Here is a 21,418-nt window from a genome sequence, read left to right as displayed (position 1 = left end):
GGGCCGGGCTCGCGACTCACTAGAGGAAAAACTCCCGGTGCTGTCAGCGCGACCTTGAACAAGGTCACTCACTCGGCGCTGCAGACGCTGCAACTCTGCGGGGCTGCATCACAGCCTTCTGCTGCAGAGTCGGCATTATCCCGGACGAGAAAGCCGTCACGCAGAAGAATTCACGCCGCATCCAGTCGCGTGGGGGGGGGGAACACACGTGTTTTAAGCAGGTTTTGTTTTATGATTTACTGCTTCGTGAAATGTTCTAACAAGTCAGTGCGGCGTGTATCCTATGGTGGAGAACGACTTTATGGTCTGGGCGTAAGGAACGCTTGATGGATGCCAGCTGCGGTCTCAAGGGTGCTCCTTAGTGCGGGTCATGACCTCAGACAGGTGTAGGCTCATATGGTTTATAAATACCAAGGAGCCATTGTGCCTGTAGTGCACAAGCAAGTAAGGCGCAGTATCAGTGAGTCATAGATTACACAAAACATTGTTCACCTTTACACCAAACAACCTACTTATTTAAATTATTACACTATAAAAAGAAATGTGGAGGGTATTAAATGTAATCTAATAAATAGACATACATTTCGATAATGCACAGTCTCTAAATGTGTAATGCTCAAAAATGGTGAAATTTGGCATGAAGTCAATTTGCCCTTCCACCAGTTCGTATCACCATTTGTACCTTCTTGTTGCCATTCAATGTGGTTCATTATGTATGTTTAGAGCTTTGATAATTTCATATCTTGCTTTTTTAGATGTTGTCTGCCGTGTTTTCACATCAACCATCTATGCACTTAGAAATGTAGTTATATGACTCCAAAAACTCATATCTTTGATCTGAGGTCATAATGTGTCTTATTTCATTAGACGTTTAGCCCAAACAACAATTAGAAATATGTGTCATGCATATACCTCCCATATCACATGGTATGAATGGTTATAGCGAAAAATGAAGAATAATAATGATAACAATAATGATATTTTAAATTAATTTAAATTAGCTTTTGAATTTAAAGTTATGTATTTCTGTCATAAAGTACTGTGCTAAATGTTAAGATTTACTCAGGCAGAATAGAACCACATGTTCACTAGACAAGTAGGAAATGTCCAGATGTACAGTACAAAGCATTTCAAGGCCGCCGGCACCATTTCATACCTGAAAAATTGCATAGTGAAGGTCTTCAAACTTACAAGTATTTTAATAAAATTACCAATTTTTTCCTGATATTTCTTATGCCGACTTCCCATTGATTGAAGTTCCCCTATGACACATGACAGATTATGACTTCCCATTGAAACTAAAGTAACTAAGCACATTCCAGTTGGAGGCTATTATTACTTGTTAGAGGCATAAAACCACAATTGTTTACAGAAAACTAAACCTAAGTAAGTCTGCAGTCATCGAAGCTGGTTTAAAAAAAAATATTTATGGTTGGTACAAAATGTTCCTGTTGTTGCCTGAAAATGTTTTGGTTGTTTTGTACCCAAGGTTTTAGGGTATTATCAAGTCAATAAAGTTAAGAACCCGTCACAAGATTTGTTATTGAGCATGTTTCTGTGTTAGGGAGAGAATTTAAGTTTGCATCCAGCTAAAACTCAAACACACTAGCAAGTTCGGCTTCTTAAAACCCAAGATTACTGTTGTGACTGAGAAGCAAATCTTAGCTGCATTTGCCAAGGAAAATGTTGACAGTTCACCTTGACAAAGTATATTTTAAAAGTTTAGCAGTAAAATTGTATGCCTTCATCACAAAGCCATTGTTAATGTTTGCCTTTGATGAGCCAAAATTAAGTTGGTTTAAGAAATTGGTTGGTTTAACTTTTAAACTCACATGATGTCTTCGCAGATGTACTGGTTCAAATCTACCAAAATAAAATGTACACACATTTTTAAACCAGTCTGACTGATTAGGTTTTGACAGTTAGTTTGATCGGTACACCGGCTAAAGAAGATTAGCCAAGAACGATTTCTGGCCATCGGTCTTGACTGATGGCCAGAAATGAGAAGCCAGAACAAACCTGGGTCACCAAAAGGATAGTGCAAGATAAACATGCTTTTTTTAATGTAAATTTAACTTACTGTATTCAGATTGCATAGGTTAAGTTGTAATAATTACCCATAAGGTCAAGGTCTACCATTGTTTTTCTGAACCAGTATCAGAGAACACGTACTCAAGTCAAGGGAGTGCTGCGTTGGCAAAATAACTAACTTCTTTGTGGCACAGATATCTCGTTGATTCTATATCTAGATTAGTATTGTATCATTACTAAATAAAAAAAAAAAGAAGTCCTGACCGTGGGAACCCCAGATTTATCTTATTATGTCAAAAAGGCTGCGGTTTCTATCTTGTATTATGCGCAGCACTGTAGAGGCACCATATTTGGATCTAAATTGGGTACGGATTTTCCCATTGAATTCAGGTCAGGAGTGTGCCTCGGCACTTCAGACGCTGCCCACCATTCGTCCTCTAGTGGCAGCAGATGGAGGCTGCGGTGGATGACGTTATAGCAGCTGAGAGTGTGTCCTCCAGTAAAAGGTCACCCACTGCCTTTGTACATCATCTCTGCTTCCTGAATTCCTTGGTTGCAGTCCCCAAACGTTTCCTTTTCTTTTAGCAATGTCCTTCAGAGCCGTCTCAGATTTCCAAGGGATACGTTATTATATGGTTCTTCGCCTTCATGTTGTTATTTGGCAAACCTGAGGCTAGATGGAAAGATAGGATAATTAAAAATAGCCTAATGCCGTATAATTAAGATTGATGCCAATCCACAATCAGGAGGTAGATTAAAATTTCACTCCAGCACCACAAAGGCATTAAATGTGTTGCTGCATCTTGCCTGCCATCTGCTGGTTGCCTTAGCATAAAAGTCAGCAGTTTTTGTCTTTAACAAGCAATTGTGTAAAACGGTTTTTATAAGCATCTAGCTGTATTTCTAATTGAAAATAACTAATAGATAAGAGATCTGCAGCCACAGCAGCATTTTTTTCCCCGGTGCCTGTTTCAGACTGACTAAAGCTAGAGTTTCCAGCAGAGTATCACTTACGGGGATCACCTGAAAAGCGTCAATGCAGGTTAAAACGACGACGACTGCAGGCGTATCACACTGTGCCTCCACGAGATAGAATGTCCTCTTTTGAAATTTGGGACCATATTCCTGACCTGGTCTTAAAATGTTAAAAAGTTTTGCGATGTTTAAAATATTCCAACCCATTTCAGAAACCATAGAGGTCATGATACAGTTTGACCAACCCTATTAAAATTCACAAAAATATATTTTAATTTGAAAAGGGAGATTAGTGTTGACTGTAGAAACATGACATGGCGTTATCTGTTTTTCTACTGGATACCCCCCCCTGTCTAATTGTATACTTTTAATACATTTTAGTTAATTTTATTATGTATGGCATTTGGTCCTCTATTATATTTTAAAGTGCTTTCAAAAAGCTGGACTGGATTGGAAGCTGGATAAACTCCAACATCATTTTATGGGAATTTATAATAGACAAGGACAAGGTAGCATATATTTTTATAAAGTGGAAGTGATGTAATATATGGTTGCTGAAATTACAGCTTCAAGAATTTAATGATATGTCTGTAACAACTTCGCACTTCTAGACACGGAATCTCTCCCTGTTGCAAAATAACTCAACTTCAGTTTGTTTGCAATAGTGCTAATGCTAAAGTCAAATTTTCTAAGGTGAATTCTGAACGTTTTTCTTAACCACAGCTAAAACATGTTGTTCAGTAGCAAGACTGACTTCAGGAAAGCTTCTGTAAACAGTCATTTCAGGTCTTGTTGGAAATTAAGTAGGATTTAATAGTACTTCACGTAACTCGGTTCATAATTTTGGTTGGCTTGAGAACATCAAATTGCATGTATCACATTTGGGAGTAATTATGGACTCCGATTTTAAATTTAATAAACAGATCCGCTCTGCTTGTCAAAAAATACATTTTCTTCAAGTTCTGACAAACACTCAGTTTTGTTGAGGGATGACTTGGAGAAAATAATAGGCGCCTTAAGCTCAACATGTCTAGACAACTGCAACGAACTTTACGCTGGTGTCAGTCAACAATCTTTTTCACAACTTCACCTTGTTTAAAATTATCCTGACTGTCTTTTAATTTGTACCCAGACTAGAACACATCTCATTTGCGTTCAGCTGCACAAAAGCTAAGAAGAACCTTAGTGGAGATGAAGGTTTATCTGTTGTGCTCTCTTAAACTTGGGATTACGTTGCCTTATAAATGGTCAGCAGCATATTTTCCTCCTATTTTTAAAGTCTCTTTTAAAGCCATTGTGTTTCAATAGCATTTGGCCTGGTGTGGGTTGACATGCTCTTTCTAGTCAGAATCAGAATCAGATTTATTGGCCAAGATGTGCACAAACAACGAATTGGGCCTCGATATTATTGCGCTCACAGCGTACAGTCAGAAGACCAGTCCAGTGACCATTGGAGATAAGCACCAGCATGTGTAAACAATGGATTAATGACAAAAAATTTTTAAAGGTGCATCAATTCTTATGCAAGACTCTGTTCTATTGGAAAAAATTGCCTTTTTTTTTTTTTGTATCAAGCAGCATGTATGAGGGTTTTGGTGGAAGTCTGAGAAATAGAACAGAATTTACAACAACAATTTCTTTTTGAAAAGTTCTTTAATGCACTTATGCAGAATAGTAGCACTGATGAATCTGACCATCAAAAATGCAAATGGATGACTATGCATATTATTTTTACAAACTCTTTAGGTACCAAAAAGTAAACCTGTTTGATTGTTGGCGGGATTCAAGGATAATGGACTCAGGTAACATTTCTCTAAATTGAGTTTCACACTGCTGTAGCAAGTTTCTGACAACACAAATCTGGTTGCAGTACCCGGATTATTTTTTTAAAAAAGTGGTTCATTTTGACACAGTGGTGATCAGTGCAATACCGTTTTAGGCCAGTAGAGAGCAGTAGCTCCTCACAAAGTCGTAGAACCTATGGCATCTTAATCTTTTCATTTGCTGCATATGCACTCACATGCAAAGAGAAAAGTTATATGGCAAATCACACAAAGGTTTATAAGGCATCAGCATTGTGTCTTCATTTTAACTGACAGTATATAGGCAGCATTTACACAGAAAGGAACTGCTGGACTGAGACCTCCTCTGTCAGCAGTGGGCAGAGTCTCATGAGGTGTTAGTACCTTCAGTCCAGAGGCTTTTTTGGAAGATCTGGGACAGGTGTTGTGTTTCCATTGGGTTGCTTTTTGTTATTGTTGGAGTAGTTGGTTTTAGAGCTTTTTCTATTCGTCGGCCGCCTATGGCGTCTCCTCTTTGCCTGACGAGAGTTGGGTTGTTTTGATTCTTGAACAGGTTCTAGTTGTATTTTGCCACTCTGAGTGTCCGAGGACTCGTCAATGAAGGCAAGGTTCTCCGCCAAGTAGTCCAGAGGCTGCGGCTGGACAAGATCTGGAGGAGCCTCCGTTGCTGGAACCCGGTCGGTCTGTGTGGCCTGAGAGTCCGTTTCTGATTCTGATCCGGATTCTGATTCAGAAGATGAATAGGAAGAAGAGTAAGATCCAGATTCGGTCTGACTCTGGTTTTGCTCTTGTTTTTCTCCTGGGGCTCCATTGGCCGAGTGGCTGTGACCGTGACTGTGACTGTGACCATGGCTGCGATGGCGGCGCTTTCGCCGGCGACGCTTGAAAGGGTCCTCTAAATTTCCTGGAATACGAAAGTCCACGGACATGTTCTGGATGTTCTGGGTCCAGTCTGTGGCATGGGCTCTTAGTTCCTCCATCTGAAATAGACACACAAAACTTTATCATCTTAAAATCTGTACAGAATGTCTCAACATTTTTAAACTCTACTTTAAAAAGAAATCCCTTATGTTTTAGTTATTTCATGCTTTACATGCATAACAGTCTCTTCAAAGCCAAAACGCTCTTGTAATGTTATTGGTAATGGTAACTCAAGACATTGGAGCTGATGTAGCTCATGGTAGTCCATATAGTAGGTGGAAAGAGACCCAAGAAACACTTGAAACCATTCACCATCATCTACCTTAGTACCTTCCCTCGTTAAAACAAATGATGATATACAGACAGCAGAAAAAATACAGAGAAAGGAAGTACCTCAGCCCTGGTCTTCTTTGATAGAACCCGGAGCCAGTTACCGATCATTGTCAGGACGGAAGCAAAGTATGCAAGACCCAGGAGGATCCAAAACCACACCAAAGGCTTATACCAGTACTCTGGCAGAAGGTTCTCTCCTATGCGGGTCATAAATTCACCTTCCCCTTTGATACAAATACAAAGTATACAAAGGAAAATGTTAATTAAGTAAATCAACCAATCAATCAATTACCCAATCAATCAACCAATCCATCCATTCATCCATCTATCCACATTCATCCATCCATCCATCCATCCATCCATCCATCCATCCATCCATCCATCCATCCATATGAGACAAAGTAATCAATAATTCATCCCTCGCACAAAATAGTTGAATAATTAATGATGCTGTCTATGCATAAGAGAACTTAATGCATTGCAACTGACATGTATTTATGAATGACTAATTAAGTCACATTGCTACTCATCTACAGATCAATAATTTCATCAAAAACATATCAAAAATGGTCGAACGGTTCCGTTCACTTGAGTTCCTTTCCAGTCTGACATTACATCAAAGAATGATGTGTGATTTTAGAACCGTTAGGATTAACATTTCTTTTTGCCAAATACCAGAATAATGAACAAGAGATTTTTTTTTATTTTGGAATATTTTTAAACTCTCTTCAAATTTGGAAGTTTACATATGTCTCTAGTATTTGGATGAAAGGTCTTCAAAATGTATGATTGGAGTCTAAGATGTTGGGCATCCTACAAGCTTTCCACAGTAGTTTGTTGTAATTTTGGCCGATTCCTCTTGACAGAACTGGCATAACAGAGTCGGGATTGTAGACTGCCTTGCTCACAAGCACTTTTTCAGCTTTACCTATGATTTTTCTATTGGGTTGAGATGATGGCCTTTACAGAAACTGACTTCGTTGTACTTAGGCAAATTTGAAACAAAAATGTCAGTATGCATGGGAACATTTTCCAACTGGAAGAAATGCTTTTGCTTCCTGGCTCATGTCTTGAGATGTTGCTTTAATATTTCCATAAAATGGTCCAATGGCCAAATTTAAAGACATATATCAAAGCATATTGGAGTATCTTTTGGGGAAAAGTGTCGCTTTGGGAGAAAATGCTCTAGGGAAGCTACTCAGTCATCCAAGACATGACAGTCCTAATTACTTAAGTAGCAGGCAACTAAAGAAGCATGTTGAAAGAGAAGTGAAACATCAGAAGAAAAAAAACCAAACGAGAATAAATCCAGTTTCCTACTACTTAAGAATACGCTAAGGTATGCCAGGTAAGTCAGAACTGTTTATTTACCTGCAACATAGTCACCAAAGCCCACTGTGGTCAGTGTGATAACCACAAAGTAGGCAGATTCCAGAAGGGACCAGTTTTCCACTTCTTGAAAAACCAAAGTGGGCACAGCAAGAAAAAGCAAGCAACCCAGCAGGATGGACAGGATTGCTGAGATCACACGCACAATTGTGGGACTAATGCGCCACTTCTGTCAACAAAGTGAGATAACATAGTATAAGACAAAAAAAACACTTAAAATGAAAGGACAGTGTTTTAAATACTATGAAAGCGTCTGACCAGGAAGAGTTTCTCTATTTTGGCAACAGTGTTCCTCAGGCCAGTACCGAGATGGTCACCAACCCCAGCAAGTAGGATGCCGAACATTGGGATTCCCACGAGGGCGAAACAGATGCAAAAGAGCTTCCCTCCATCTGACTTGGGGGAGATGTTTCCATAGCCTGTACATATCATGCCAGACGTGAGGAAGCAGCTTATTTAAGTCAACAGAGTTATATATATAAAACACGGTGCATGTTTTGGCAGACACCTACCAATGGTAGTCATTATTGTCCCTGAGAAAAAAAGAGCACTAGCTACATCCCAGTTCGTGGCAAAGGTTTTATTGAGTATAGCAGCTTCAGCGTCCACTCCTGCACCTACAGCCTCAAGCACTTTCTGAGAAGGGACAAAGCACAAGAGATTAGAAAGGTAAAGATGCTTTGAAAAATGCAATGTTGATATAAAGAAGGTCTGTGAACTAGAACTATAATGGCTCACCAATAAAAACCTAACCAACAGCAGCTCTAATGATCTTAATCCTCAATTAAGATTTATGTTCTGTATTGTTTTCTGCTCCTACTCAAACATAAGATACCGTTATATCTAATAAGTTGGAAGTTCAGAATTGCACCGGAGAGTGATTGTTTGAGCTCATCTCCTAGAGTGATGTTTAATGCCTCAAGGCCAGCGTCAAAACTATCCCATCCATCTATTCGTAAGAGTTCACATAAATGAGATATAGCTGGTTGTAGGAAAACACAACATTAAAAACAGTCCATGATTTGTTCGCTTGATTGCAATCACAGCAGCAGATATGTTCAAAAATATCTTCCCCCTCACCAGACACACAAACAACCCCTATAATATCCACTCACAGTTCCAAGATTTTCTACTTATAACTTTGTGGCTTTAGGCCTAGAACATACTGGAGCAAAACTTTGACTAAACCAAAGAGTTGTTTAGCATCCAACATGTGGCTCAATGAAACCTGACACACAATACCAACTTGGGGCAGGGGTCGACATCTGAGGAATAACTGCGAGGGCTGCCAACTCAACCATAAATAAGAGGACAGCAGTTCTTATGTAAGCTGTCATTACCTGCGTAGTCCTATTGAATAACTATAAACATTAAGTAGGGTGATTTCTACTAACATAGCATAAATATTTGCCTGCTGAACTGGACTGTTCAAGGTCGCCATCAAGCTAATTTTCTTGTCTCTTCTACCAAGAGACATGCAAACATGCCTTCACCTTGGCTTTTTTCTATTCTTCCTCTTGTTCTGTCTCCCTTCTTTTTTGCGACATTGTTTTGCTCGCTTATCTTCCACCGGTGCTTTGGAGGTTTGAATACGAAATACACGGCAGCTCGTATTACCGGTGAAACATGACCTACCGCGGCCACCAGGGGGAACCCAAGAGCAATTTATTTTTTTCTTTTTGCTCATATAAAGAAGAACTTTATAATGAAATTGCTAAAAAAAAAAAAGAAAAAGGAATTAGACTTTGATTTCATGTTTCTTTCAATGTACTAATATTTTAAATATAAACATATTTTAAAATAAAGGCATCTGCATCCTGGTTAATGCATGGTTAGTGTAAAATAAAAACACAGAATAAACTGTTAATTTTCTACTCATATTTTCTACATTGTGTGACTTGTTGTTGTGGCTTTTAAAATTTTTTTCTTAAATGCATAGCAGATTTATTTCGTTCATCGTTTCTATTGCCTTTTCATATTGATATTGTTTAAATACAAAGGTTTCGTTTATGATTTCTCTAGGGGGGGGGGGGCAATTCTAGACTTTTCCAAAATTCAGCGGGTCCAGATCCTTCAGACTCCCCGAGATTTCCGCCCACGCATGATACAACTAATCACAGATGAATGAAACGGGTTGAAGTCAACCTGCTGCTGCTACGCCTCTAAGCTGCTAAGCAAGGCAAAAGCTATGTAATAGTTCAAGGGTGTAATGTATTGATCACAGATGGTTGGCAGATTTGAGACAGAAACCAAATGATGAACCATTGTGGTGTGGTGCATCAGGCATACTTCTTACCATTAACACACACAGGAAAGGTCAAAGTTGTCACACACCTCCAGGAAGGAGTCGTACTCTCCCTATGTGATTAATCTTTTGGAACGGGACATGTCACATCCCATGCGGACATTACATCGAACCTACTGAGGTCCACTTCACTCCTCCTTTGGTTCTGAAGTGCCGGTTTTATTTGCAAGAGTGAATATTACTGGCTTGAGTTGTGATTTATAATTAGCCAGACAAGCCACTTGGTCTTTGGCCTGTCTAATAGACATTTAATGGAAATGTTCTGTTAAAGAGGCTAGAACAAGATGCTATTCCCTCCTTACTATGTTGATATACTTACTCTGCTCTTGCTTCATTTTGCTCTGCTTTGTGTGACGTTTTGAAGACTCAAAAGCTTCACCCAACGTCTCCACAGCCGTTATGACAGCAGAGCAGTGTAGAGCAGAAATTCAGTCTGCTGATATGAAACCATGAATTATTGTAGAAATAACATAAGAGCAATGTTTCCTACTGGTTTACACCCGAACCAAAGGTCATCCTACTCTGACTGGATCAGCCATATCTCAATTTCCCTCTAGACACGGACATCTTCTAATGTTAGACTTCATACTTCTTTATTCATTTGATCTCTCTCTAAAACACTTCACAAACTTGTTACTTCTCTTCCGTCCTTCGGTCACATTAACCTTTTCGCAAATGTCAGCCATCGCACATGTAGATAGCATAGCGAGCTAAAACAGTCATTTACGATGTTCTTTCTGAAGCGAGGACAGGCATCTTTGGATCACAACCCGGTGGCCAAACCAGCAGTGTAAATTCTCCGCCTGTGAGTGGATCAACTTTCCTGTACTTAGACGCACCCTGCAGCAAAACCAGCGTCACATAGCTGCTCAGATCCCACCTGTTATCTAGTGGAGCTACGCAGGAACGCTGCACTGCTACACAGAACTGGGTCTCAATCCAGATCCACAAAATAGAGACGCGGTACTGCAGTGAGTAAACAACATCTGCAAATATGTAAAATATCCAAACATTTTTAATCTATTGAACTTTTGCAACATATTTTGTCTAGAATCCTCTTCAGGTGACCATCAAATGTAGGTCTTATTATTAGTCGGCCATTCCAAAATGTTGAATTTCCACTCAAGAGGTCCATTTATTTGTTGATTTGAATGTCTGTTTAGACTCAATGTGATGCTAAAAACTAGAATCTCTCTTTGTCTTCTGCTTTCCACTCTGCAAAAACACAAAAGGCCAATAATGCCTTAATATTGATGAAAAAGTACTAGTTACAAATGAAGTAATCAGCCAGTGAAAAAAAAGTTTTATTTCATATTATGGATTATAATATAGTTACACCTGCTTATTTTTCCAGGACTGTGACGCACCAGTGCCTATCACCAGTGGCGAAGGCAGATACACAGTTTGCCAGTCACAGGTCAACACAGGGCAGACACCCATACACACACTCACATGCTGTAACACTGGAACCTTTTGTATCCTGCTCCTGACTGACACCTTTATGTAATGATAATTCATTTAAAAATACTTCAGCTTGAATGAATCAGCCAGGGGTTTCAACAAAATACTACTGCAGCTTTTTAATTTTCTTGTTGCCAAATAAATTTGTATGATTCATTTTAGCAATAAAATATTCCAAAAATAATTTCACATGAAGCTGTATTTAAGTTGGATGATTTAAGCAAGTGCCAGACACAGCTAAAAGTTTAACAGCACCATAAAAAACTCCTATTTTTTGTTGTTGTTTAAAATAGAGAATATTTATGATTATAAGTATCATAATTTTCTTTAAGATAACAAAACTGAATTTTATACAATCCAACACATCCTAAAATGGAGTTGAAAGGATAACAAAGCTAAGTACTGCTGCTGTAAATGACAATGAAATAAGACTTAAACAGAAGCAGTTCAAAACAGACTTGGACACGACATCCGTTGATTTGTAGAAAAAGAAATTCAGAAAACAAAGTTATCTCAGGATAAGTGACAGAACAAGTGGTTCCCGCCTCGCCGGGTCCAGCTTTACCTGAACGTAGTCGTTGAGGGCGTACAGGTCAATGCAGGAGTTGTTGAACAGGAAACCCCGGGTTTGGTCCATCAGCACCGCATGCTCTTTTTCCTCCAGGGGAGCCTCCAGGGCGCGGAACACCAGCGCTCCCATCACCAAGTAGAGGAGCACCACGGTGAAGATCAACAGCAGGGTGGAGCAGCGCATGGCTGCACCGCCGCTCAGTCCGAACTCAGCCTGGTGCCTCTCTCTGACGGGGCCTCGATCCCAGCTGCTGCAGCTGAAACATCAGCAACCACAGAAGCACACGGATTTTATTCTGACCACACAGCGTCTGAAAGTGGCTCCTGACTGCACACATGCCTGCAGCAGACAGTCCAGTTACATCAGCTGCACCAGGCATTAAATCAACTCGGGCTTTACTGTACCGCTGACACACAAGAAGATGGGGGGGGGGAAAGAACCTGTCATCTGGCCTGCCTGGTGACACTCTGAACAGAGGCCATTGTGTGTCTGTCTATAAAACGTCCATGATGCGTGTCATGAATGCAACAGACGGATCAAACTCACCTGTCGGCCCTCTTTATCTGCCCGCGCCTTCGCTCCTTTTTCGCATCGGCTCTAATGATGGTGTCCCTGGACCCGTAGTCGATGGGGAACCCGTCACCCTCGCACTCCAAGGAAGGGGACACTGCACGGGGAAAGACGCTTCAGACTCCACACACCTTGATGTCACCAATCAAACCAGACTTTACCCATCTCTACAACTAGTGGCAAAGTGAAGCGAGGTGGAGCTTTCTGAGGAGTGTGTGGGGTGGGGGTGGGGGGTTCTGGCTCTTTATCATCAGCTGGAGGAGAGAGATGTGAAAGAGCAGGTTGGGTGGGATGACGCTGATCACTGTTGGCTCAGAGCAAGACGGCACTCTACTTTATTAAACCCCAAAACAAGAGGATGTGTGACTCTGCACAAGTCCACCTTAGTTAAACTGATAGAGCTGACCACCAGCAGCTAAATGTCATCAGAAGCTCAGATGCTGAGTAAAGTTTGAGATGCTCTAACTTGGTTATCGTCCTGAAAGGCTTGGGTTACAAGCTGCGATCCTAAAAGCAGTGGGCTGCATGCTAAGGGGGCAGCATAAAGGAGCACCACATTTCCCTGAAGTTCAGAGATTGTAGCTCTTTAGTCAGCAGATCTGTTCTGGTCTGCATCCAAAACTTAGAGCAGTAAACTGCCACACAGTGACAGCCAAACAGACGTGCACTCTAACCAGTTTTACAGCTGCTGGGAATGCACAGAGGTACTGCCCACTTGCAAATATGAGCACATCTCAGTCATATATACATATATAGGTGTATAGAAGCCGTCCTAAAAGACTAAAAACACAACACGATGCTCGTTTGTAGTCACATTTTTTTATGATAATGCCGGCGCACAGTGCTGGTATCATTACTAAACACTTTTCTGCAGCACATTTAGAGACAAAATTTAAACTTTTACACGCTTCACTGAGCTCCTCTGTGACCAATCGATGTGAAATTGCCAAGCGAATATACACTTCAGAATGCTAAGCACGCTGCGAGACACTTGACAGAAGGAAAGTGTAATATACACTGCGTTAAGTGCCAACAGGGCTGCTGCTGCTGCTGCTGCATCGCAAACGCAGCCCTGCATATGGATCCACTCTTATTGCCACTCGGGGTCCATTTGAATCCATAAGTTTCAGCCTGACAGATGCTGCGGACGCTTTGAGGCATGTGCTCTTACCTCAGACCCGAAGGATCCTCAGGAATCCAACAAGAGGCGCGGCGGCAAGATGCGGGGATGGGGGTGGGGGCGGGGGGGCGCGTCCCATGGAGTTCAAGCAGCCGCATGCAGACAAGTGTGTGAGAAAAGGAGCGCGGTCGGGTTGTGCTGAGCACACCAGAGAGGGAAAAAAGGTGCTCAATCAAACGGACTTTACGAACAGAGCGAGAGAGGGAATTAAAGAGAGAGCAGGAATGGAGGTTTGACAGTGTAACTCGTACAGTTTTTGGATTTTATTTGTATTTTAGGAAAGATTAACTGAATTATTTGCTTCAGTACTTTGTAATTTGTGTTTTACTTTGCAAAAAGCAAAGAAAAAACAAAACTACCAAAGAAAAAAAACAGGAGTGAATTGAGTTGTACTATAGCAAGTTGGTCTATCAGTGCCGCATTTATTTATCAGCTCACGTAAATCCTACATAGTCTTTACTATATAGGATTATATAGTAAAGACTATATAAGGTAAATATTTACCTTATTTACCTATAAATAAGGTAAATAAATAAGACCCGAAGGATCCTCGGTGCTTACACACTAGACCTCATGTGTGAGCCTGAGGTCTAATACCAGGATTTTTTGAGTTCCTGTGCTTGAGCCCAGTGAGACCTGGCCAACATACACATGCTTACATTCGTACTATTTCTGGCTCATCTGCATCAACCTAGAGTTTCATTCATAGGTCTTCAATTTCATTCTCCACTTTTGATAGCTGGCAGGTCACCACACGCAGAGGGAATTGGAGTCCCACAAACAGGAAAGTCTTCAAACTCGTCGACCTTTCAGTGTTTTTCCCATAATAAGTCCAGAAAATCTAACGTGTTTTATTGAGTTTTAACGCAACACACCAACATAAGGTTGAGCAGTTGAAATTCAGTAAGAATTTATTTATGCCCAAAGGGAAATGAAATGTTGTAACTCATATCAGATTATTTTCATAGAGTCCAAGGTGTTGCTGTGGGCAGTAGCACTGCTAATCCCCCTCATTTGCTTTTGCTGCTATTCTTTAAATCTCTATCTGGCCGTATGATTAGGTGTTTGCTTTTTTTTCTTTGGGCTGAAAACCTCTGAGGTATTTTTCTACCAGCTGTTGATATCTAGAGGATGATTTTTTATTTATTTTTTTGCACATTCTTCTTTGCAAAGTAGCTCAGGCTCGGTGAGAGTTGATGAAAAGTCTCGGTGTACATCAACTTTCAAATCTTGCCACAGATTCTCTGATTTAGAACTGGGTCATTCACACTGATGAGGAGTGTGTTTTGATCTAGAGCATCGTTTCTCAAAGTGGAGGGCGCCGCTAAAGATTTTCGACATTTGAAACTCAGAAATGTCCATGTTTTTTTTCTAGAAAATCTCTGGGATTAATCTCAATTTTTCTTTTTTTTTTTTGGTGCAAAATTGCTCCTGCTTTTCACGTGAGGTACTCAATTCCTTGGATGACATTGTCAGATACATGTGCTTTCAGGGTGTTGGATATATCATCTTCTGCAGCCATTTTCTGTAGTAGTTTGAGTTTGTGGAGATTTTTTTGGCTACCAAGAGAATCTGGTGCGCATGAGAAATAAACTTCTTTTCTTTTCTCCATGTCCCAGGAGCGTCCAAAATGGAACCTCAAATTTGTGGAACCTCAAAACAATTTTGGGTGAAAACTTAATTACAATTCACAAGTAGCTTAAGTTCTGCAATGGACTGGTGACGTGTTAGATAATGGATGGAAATGGCCTAAATTTGGTTTGATGGTCAGACAGTTGATGCAGAAACACATAAAGACATCCGGGGGGGTGATTTCAAGTGATGCTTTGTCTTTTCAAAGAAGATACAAAGTAAAATCTTTAAAAAAAATAAATAAATCATCCAAGCTTTTGCTTTCCATTTAATTTATTATTAAAAAGGGGGCCACAAACACACACAGGGACTTTTACTAAAAAAACAAACAAAAAAAAACAATTGGGAATGCTCTTAACATAAACTTGGCAAAATATTTTAAGAGTGAGCCATATCCTGTACCCCGTTCTTGTTGTTGAATATATATACACACACACACACACACACACACGCACACACACACACACACACAAATACGGAACATGATTTGCAGTTACTTTTTTAAACTGGAAGAAGTTTTTCATGTTTCAAACCTACAAAGATTTTGATTCGCCGCCAACAGAAATTATGAAATTAGACTGCTTTGAGTATTACATTAAAATATTGTTATATATATATATATATATAGTTTTAGCCATTTTAATGATTAAAAACTAAATATTTGGCAAGTACATTTAACTTGGCGTTTTTGGCCGTCGAGGCAAAACGTTTGGACACCACAGCCTCCAAAGGTCCTTGAAGCTTGGTGTGTTTTCCATCTCCCCAGATTTTAGCGTTCAGTGAACTATTAGCCTCCCTGAAGTTAAATCCATCTTTTTCCGTCTGGCTCCTGAACGTCTGTCTGCATTCATAACCTCCCCTCCACCTCCCACTTGTGACAGATGGTTCCCTTATGGTGCGTGATCTGATCAGATGGCGCTACAATGACTTTAAAAATATAAACAACAATATGGGTGTTGGTGTGTGTGTGTGTGTGTACTTTGTCTCTATGACAATTGTTTTCAGTGCGAGCTTTGTGGCTTTCTGTCGCATCAGATAACATGTTCCCCGTAATCAGAGAGTGATTATCACCCTAAATACCGGTTACCATGCTACCAACACATCTTCAGCTGTTGTGCATCAGTCAGTTTCATTCACTCCTTCGCTCTCGTCAGATCCTCTCGTTTCTGCCCCCGGCGGCACTTCACCGACGCTCTCGGTTGAATCTGACCTGGCCTCCGAGAATGTGTAAATATTTCATATAAAATCTACGAAACTGCAGTGAAAGGTGGTTCTACAAAGAGCTGAGTCAGAGAGAGCGAATACAAATGAGCATCACACTTTTGACGTTCACTTCAGTTTAAAAACGACGTAAAACCATCTGGTACTTTGTGTCCAGCCTGTCACAATACGCACCAAATCAATTAATTGGTCATTTCCATTTGCATGCTTGTTTGCCTAATCTTTAAAGCAAATGCTGCTATTTAATACAGCCGCCATTTTGAAAAGGTTCAGCAAGCATTTGACATACAGTACGATGCCGTTAGTTTGGGGTTTTTTGCTCCAGGAACTTTTGCTGGTTTTCTCTGTCTGAGCCTAATGATCAATATGTTTTGTAAGGTGATTTTCTTCATCTTACATTTTATTTATTGTTTTGGCTGTTTTCTTTTATTTATTTTGGATATTTGAAATGTCTTCCAGTTCCAGTGTTAGATGTTCTTTGGAAAGTTTATTGATGTCTGAGAGCGGGTCCTTTCATTATTGTGCCTTTGTTACTATATTAGCTGAAAATGTTGTCAAAACGAAAATATTATCATTGATTGCAATAATTTCTGGGACAATTTATCCATCCATCAGAACTGGTTAGAGTGACAGGCCTACGTTGTGTTTCCTTAGATTAAAATAAATCAAAACACATTGAAGGCTGTCAAAATGTACATTTTACCACACGCCTCTCTATAAGTTCTGTATTAAATTAATTGGATGTTCATTTCGCTGATTAATAATGTTTCCACGACAGTCCTTGTAAAAGCGTTGCATCATGAATCACAGCTCAGCGCCGGGGTCGCCGAGTTTGAAACGCGACACTCAAAGCCGATTGATTGTACACGGCTGCTGCGGCGCCAAAAAGCGCTAAACTTTGAGTTTCTACGACTGTTATTGTCAAAGGAACATCAAAATGAGCTGAGATGGACCCGACTTCCAACTTCTCCGTCTTTTCCCGCAAATACCGGGGAAAACCTCCACTGGGGTCTGGACTTGCTGAGAGGCAGAATTGGATTTATTTTATGCACTGCACCTAATAAACTGTTAAATACATTTAGCCGCTTCAATTCAATCTGCGTGAGAGCTTCCGTCTGTCCAATCTCGGCAAAACTGAACTCTGTCCAACTGCAGCGAAAGAGGTGTCCCGTTGCTTTGAATGCATAAATCACTTCATGTGTGTGAGAGAGAGAAGAAAAAGTTTGATGTTTGACAAAACCTTAGAGAAGGGCTGCATTTTATTCTGCAAAACAAAAGAAAAAATAACTTTTTTCCTGTCACAAGCCACACCAACAGTAAAACAAACCAAAGAGTTAAACAAAGAAATTGAAATTCCTCTTACTTCTTGTGGACCAGTGACTACACCTCCAGATGTTCTTCCAGTGAAGTGATTTCGTTTTGTTCCTTGCAGCCAGATAAATATGTCCATCCAGCAGGAGCAGTGGAGACAGATCCAATAAAACATCTGCGAGACCCACACCGGAGCAAAAGTTTGCTCAGACTGATTGACCTGACGACAGACGCGCTCATAATTACCGTAGACATGAAAAGGACGGCAATAAAAAAAACAGAAGCAGACAGAGGGAGAGGAGAGCTACGCTGCTATTATGAGCACTTTATTTTCAATTAAGCCCTCGTGCCTCCACAGCGAGCTCACTTTCTGACAGAGCTTTTGATGATGCGGGGACTTTCTCCCGACTGGAAGCTGCGTGGTTCGCAAACGTCGGCAACTTTGGTCGTTTGAGGGAAGACGCGTTATCGGACACGACAAAATGAAAGAAAGGACAGAAAACGAAGATGGAATTACAACTGGAAAATGTATTTGCGTCTACATTTTATTTTATTCATGTTTATACTTTTAATCTTGTAAAATATAAATAAATAAATAAATGTTCAATACTTATTTAATAAAATGTTCAATAAATTCTCAGTCAGTGGCGCCCCGTGATTGAATGGGGCCTGGGCGGCATCCCTTGTACCTGCAGTATACATGCAGGGTTTCTCCCAGTGTATTATAAGCCTGGCAGGCCACCAGGCTTTACTTGTGTCCCGCCAGGTTAAGCATTGCTTATTTAAGTTGTTTTTTTTTTATGTTTGCATTTTAAGACTTTACCGTTGATGTCCAGGTATTAATCTTCAAATCTTCCAATAACACACAGCTATCAAGAGATATTTCCTGTCGACTTTAAATATTTTTTTAACTCAAAAACACGACGGGCCGGGCTTAGCAAGTTTTCTGGGGAAACACTGACATGGAAGTATTTAACGTGTGAAAAGTTTTACAGGGTAAAGCGATGACGTGATCAGCAGCAGCTGTAGGCCTGAATCAATTTTCTTTTTCTTAATAAAACCTCGTTGTAAAGACGGAAATATCTCATCTCTGAAATTGACCCAGAAAAGGAAAGCATCGACACCTTTTAATTATTTGCTTATTCATCGCATACATATTTAATTTAAGTGCTCACAGAACTGGGAGGGATCCAGAAATGCAGCAGAAAGCTGTTTCACTGAGCAAAGGACAGCTTTTTGTTTTTGTTCAGAATTTTTGCTGCTCTTTCCCCAAATCACTACTTATCCCCAAAACTAGTAATGTCTTTTTTTTTTATACATGATTACATGCATGAATCATCAAGAAATGATTTTGACTAATCGGACCAGGACCTTCCACAATGGATGTGAATAACTTTGGATGAAATGGTAATCAATGAAATTATGTCTTTAAATGCAGATTAAATAACAAATCCAAGTTTTAGAAGTTTTTCTGTCTCCTGGAATAATTACGTTGAATTTCCACAAAAGAATGACATTAAAAGTATCAGTAATGTCTTAAATCAAGTTTTCATGTCATTAGGTTTGAAGCTTTTTTTTTTTTTTTTTTACACAATTTTCCTCAAAATGTCAAAATCCCAAAGAAGAAAACATTTAAAAAAAACAACAACCCAAAATACAATTTCTTTTTGAAATTACAGCAAATGTTGTATAGTAGATATTTGTAGAAAAGAAAAAAGTTACTTTTTTCAGAAAATAATGCAATATTTGATGTTTTTTCCTGGACTGAGGAAAAAAATGGCTCATTAGTTTGCAGACGTCTGAGTACTTTATCTGGTTGAACACTCCACACCTTTAATTCCAGTTCATATTGGACTTTTCTTTACGATAATGACGACGCCGAACCTCCGACTACGTTGTCTGAAATATTAGCCAGCTTGGATTCAAATCAGTGTAATCACATTTCAATATTTTGAAGCAAATCCATTAATTTATATCAATAAAATGCCAGGAAACTCAAAGTGCAGACAGGTGAGCTAATGTGCTAAAACAAACTTATCTTCCATCTACCACAGTACGCGTTAGTACTAACTGAAAGGACATAAGTGTGACCTCATTTCCCCATTTTTACTCATCATCTGACACAGCAGCTGCACAGTGAAAAGCCAAACCTTCGAAGCTGTGTGCACTTGACACGTCCTGTTACACCTCTTATTGATCTGCCCAGGAATCTACTTGACACTTTAATCCAATGCCTGGAGAAAGCTTTTAGACACTGAGAAGGAATCAGGATGAGTAAGGAAGGAGCGCTCTGCAGGAACTATAGTAAGGTGAGTAAAGGTGTGGGACGACAGTCGTGTCGATGAGAAGTTTTAAACGTCCTTCGGTCATCATGACTCCGATTCAGATTTACTCTTGGTTTCATTTGCCCAGAACACATTTTTATGGAACATTACTATGTCCTTTAGAAATGCTATTCTGGATTTTATTCACAATCACGATTCCACACACAAAGGCACATTATCTTTTTTCCTGAAAAAAAAAAAACAGATATTTCTCCTCATAATGTATAACTAAAGACTCCAAAAGTATCTTCTATCTTCTCTATTGAATAAAAAAAAAAATGTTGAGTAATCACAAACACAGGATGCAAAATTAACTAAAATGTTTGCAAATGTCTTTAAATCTTTGTTCCGTCTTAACAGAATGACGCCGTCTCTGTGTCCTAAGTGCACAAAGGAGCGTAATCACAGCTCCTTCCTCCCAGCTGCTGTTAGACTTTAGCCATCATTGCTCCCAGAAAACTGGAGCTGCAAAGCATTTTTTAAAAATTATTCTGTACATTAGTCCTCACTGTTCAGTCTATTATACTTACTGTTATTTTGTGTGAATCTACATGTTTCAACTTGCCTGTCGCTTTAAACCTGCATTTCTCCACTGAGGGACAATTAAACGTCATTTCTACTAAAGGTTAGAAAAGGGTCTATTTTTAGCATTTAGCAAAGCTAATTTTAGCTTCATTTTATTTTTTTAACTCTCTTATAAGTGCTTTTATAAGTATTTTTCATTAGGCCTCTTAAACTAGGACTTAGTCTGAATTTTGTTGCATAAACATGTAAATTTGAGCTGGTATGACAATGAAGTTCCTTGAAATCATTATGAATTATACTAAATATGTATTATTGATGCAAGAGGTACGGATCAAACAACAAATTAAACATTTTGGATGCATTCTGACTGATGCTTAGTTGCTTATAGGATAGTAAATAGATTTTTGAGAGAAAGAGTAGATGCTACAAGATTTCTTTCTTCCAACTACTTCTTTTCATTCTAAACCTTTGTTTATATCAACATGTGACATATTTATTTTAAACTGTAAATGAATAAATACAATAAAACTTATAAGATCTCTCTCTAGAAAAAAAGAAAAATCTGATTGCGTGTTGCTTTTGCAAAATCTGACAGAAGTTTTTGTGATATTCCCAGTTAATTTCACAAGATCACATAAACAATTTGCAGGATGCACAGCTACTTTTGTGAAATCTCACAAAGATTTAAGGGCGGACTCGGATCCGGCGTGTCGGGTTTTACGACAGGCATGTGCTGGAGACGCCTACATCTGTCATGTTATGTCCAGGCCAGCCTCTCATTATAGATTTTCAACTTCATTCCTGAGCCTTAATAACATAAAACTAAGTATTTTTGCACTATGCTGATGCTGGCAGATCAGACTTTGA

At 39.5% G+C, this 21,418-nt stretch overlaps 1 protein-coding gene and 1 long non-coding RNA gene across 4 annotated transcripts; one reads left to right on the top strand and one right to left on the bottom strand.

Moving 5' to 3' along the window:
- The first annotated feature begins 1,029 nt into the window (after positions 1 to 1,029).
- On the top strand, positions 1,030 to 19,605 carry LOC116728089 (uncharacterized). The gene is made up of 3 exons (XR_004340941.1): positions 1,030 to 1,041; positions 10,168 to 10,171; positions 19,498 to 19,605. It is a non-coding gene; the product is annotated as an uncharacterized LOC116728089 (long non-coding RNA).
- kcnk4b (potassium channel, subfamily K, member 4b) lies at positions 4,641 to 19,280 on the bottom strand. 3 transcript variants are annotated; one of them, XM_032575865.1, is made up of 9 exons: positions 17,755 to 19,278; positions 13,530 to 17,655; positions 12,335 to 12,455; positions 11,783 to 12,044; positions 7,964 to 8,087; positions 7,710 to 7,870; positions 7,434 to 7,620; positions 6,123 to 6,286; positions 4,641 to 5,788 (listed from the first exon to the last, which is right to left on the bottom strand). In XM_032575865.1, exons 4-9 carry the CDS (start codon positions 11,969 to 11,971, stop codon positions 5,195 to 5,197), a joined length of 1,419 nt encoding a protein of 472 aa, XP_032431756.1. In that variant the 5' UTR covers positions 11,972 to 12,044; positions 12,335 to 12,455; positions 13,530 to 17,655; positions 17,755 to 19,278; the 3' UTR covers positions 4,641 to 5,194. The 3 variants fall into 3 exon arrangements, with proteins under 3 accessions (XP_032431756.1, XP_032431755.1, XP_032431757.1); XM_032575864.1 differs by lacking the exon at positions 13,530 to 17,655 and having other exon boundaries at positions 17,755 to 19,280; XM_032575866.1 differs by lacking the exon at positions 17,755 to 19,278 and having other exon boundaries at positions 13,530 to 17,697.
- Positions 19,606 to 21,418: the final 1,813 nt, after the last annotated feature.

The sequence above is a fragment of the Xiphophorus hellerii genome, chromosome 11 (assembly GCF_003331165.1).
Source record: "Xiphophorus hellerii strain 12219 chromosome 11, Xiphophorus_hellerii-4.1, whole genome shotgun sequence".
Lineage (NCBI taxonomy): Eukaryota > Metazoa > Chordata > Actinopteri > Cyprinodontiformes > Poeciliidae > Xiphophorus > Xiphophorus hellerii.
The sequence above is the reverse complement of the archived record's forward strand: the minus strand, read 5'-3'. Positions and strand labels throughout refer to the sequence as shown.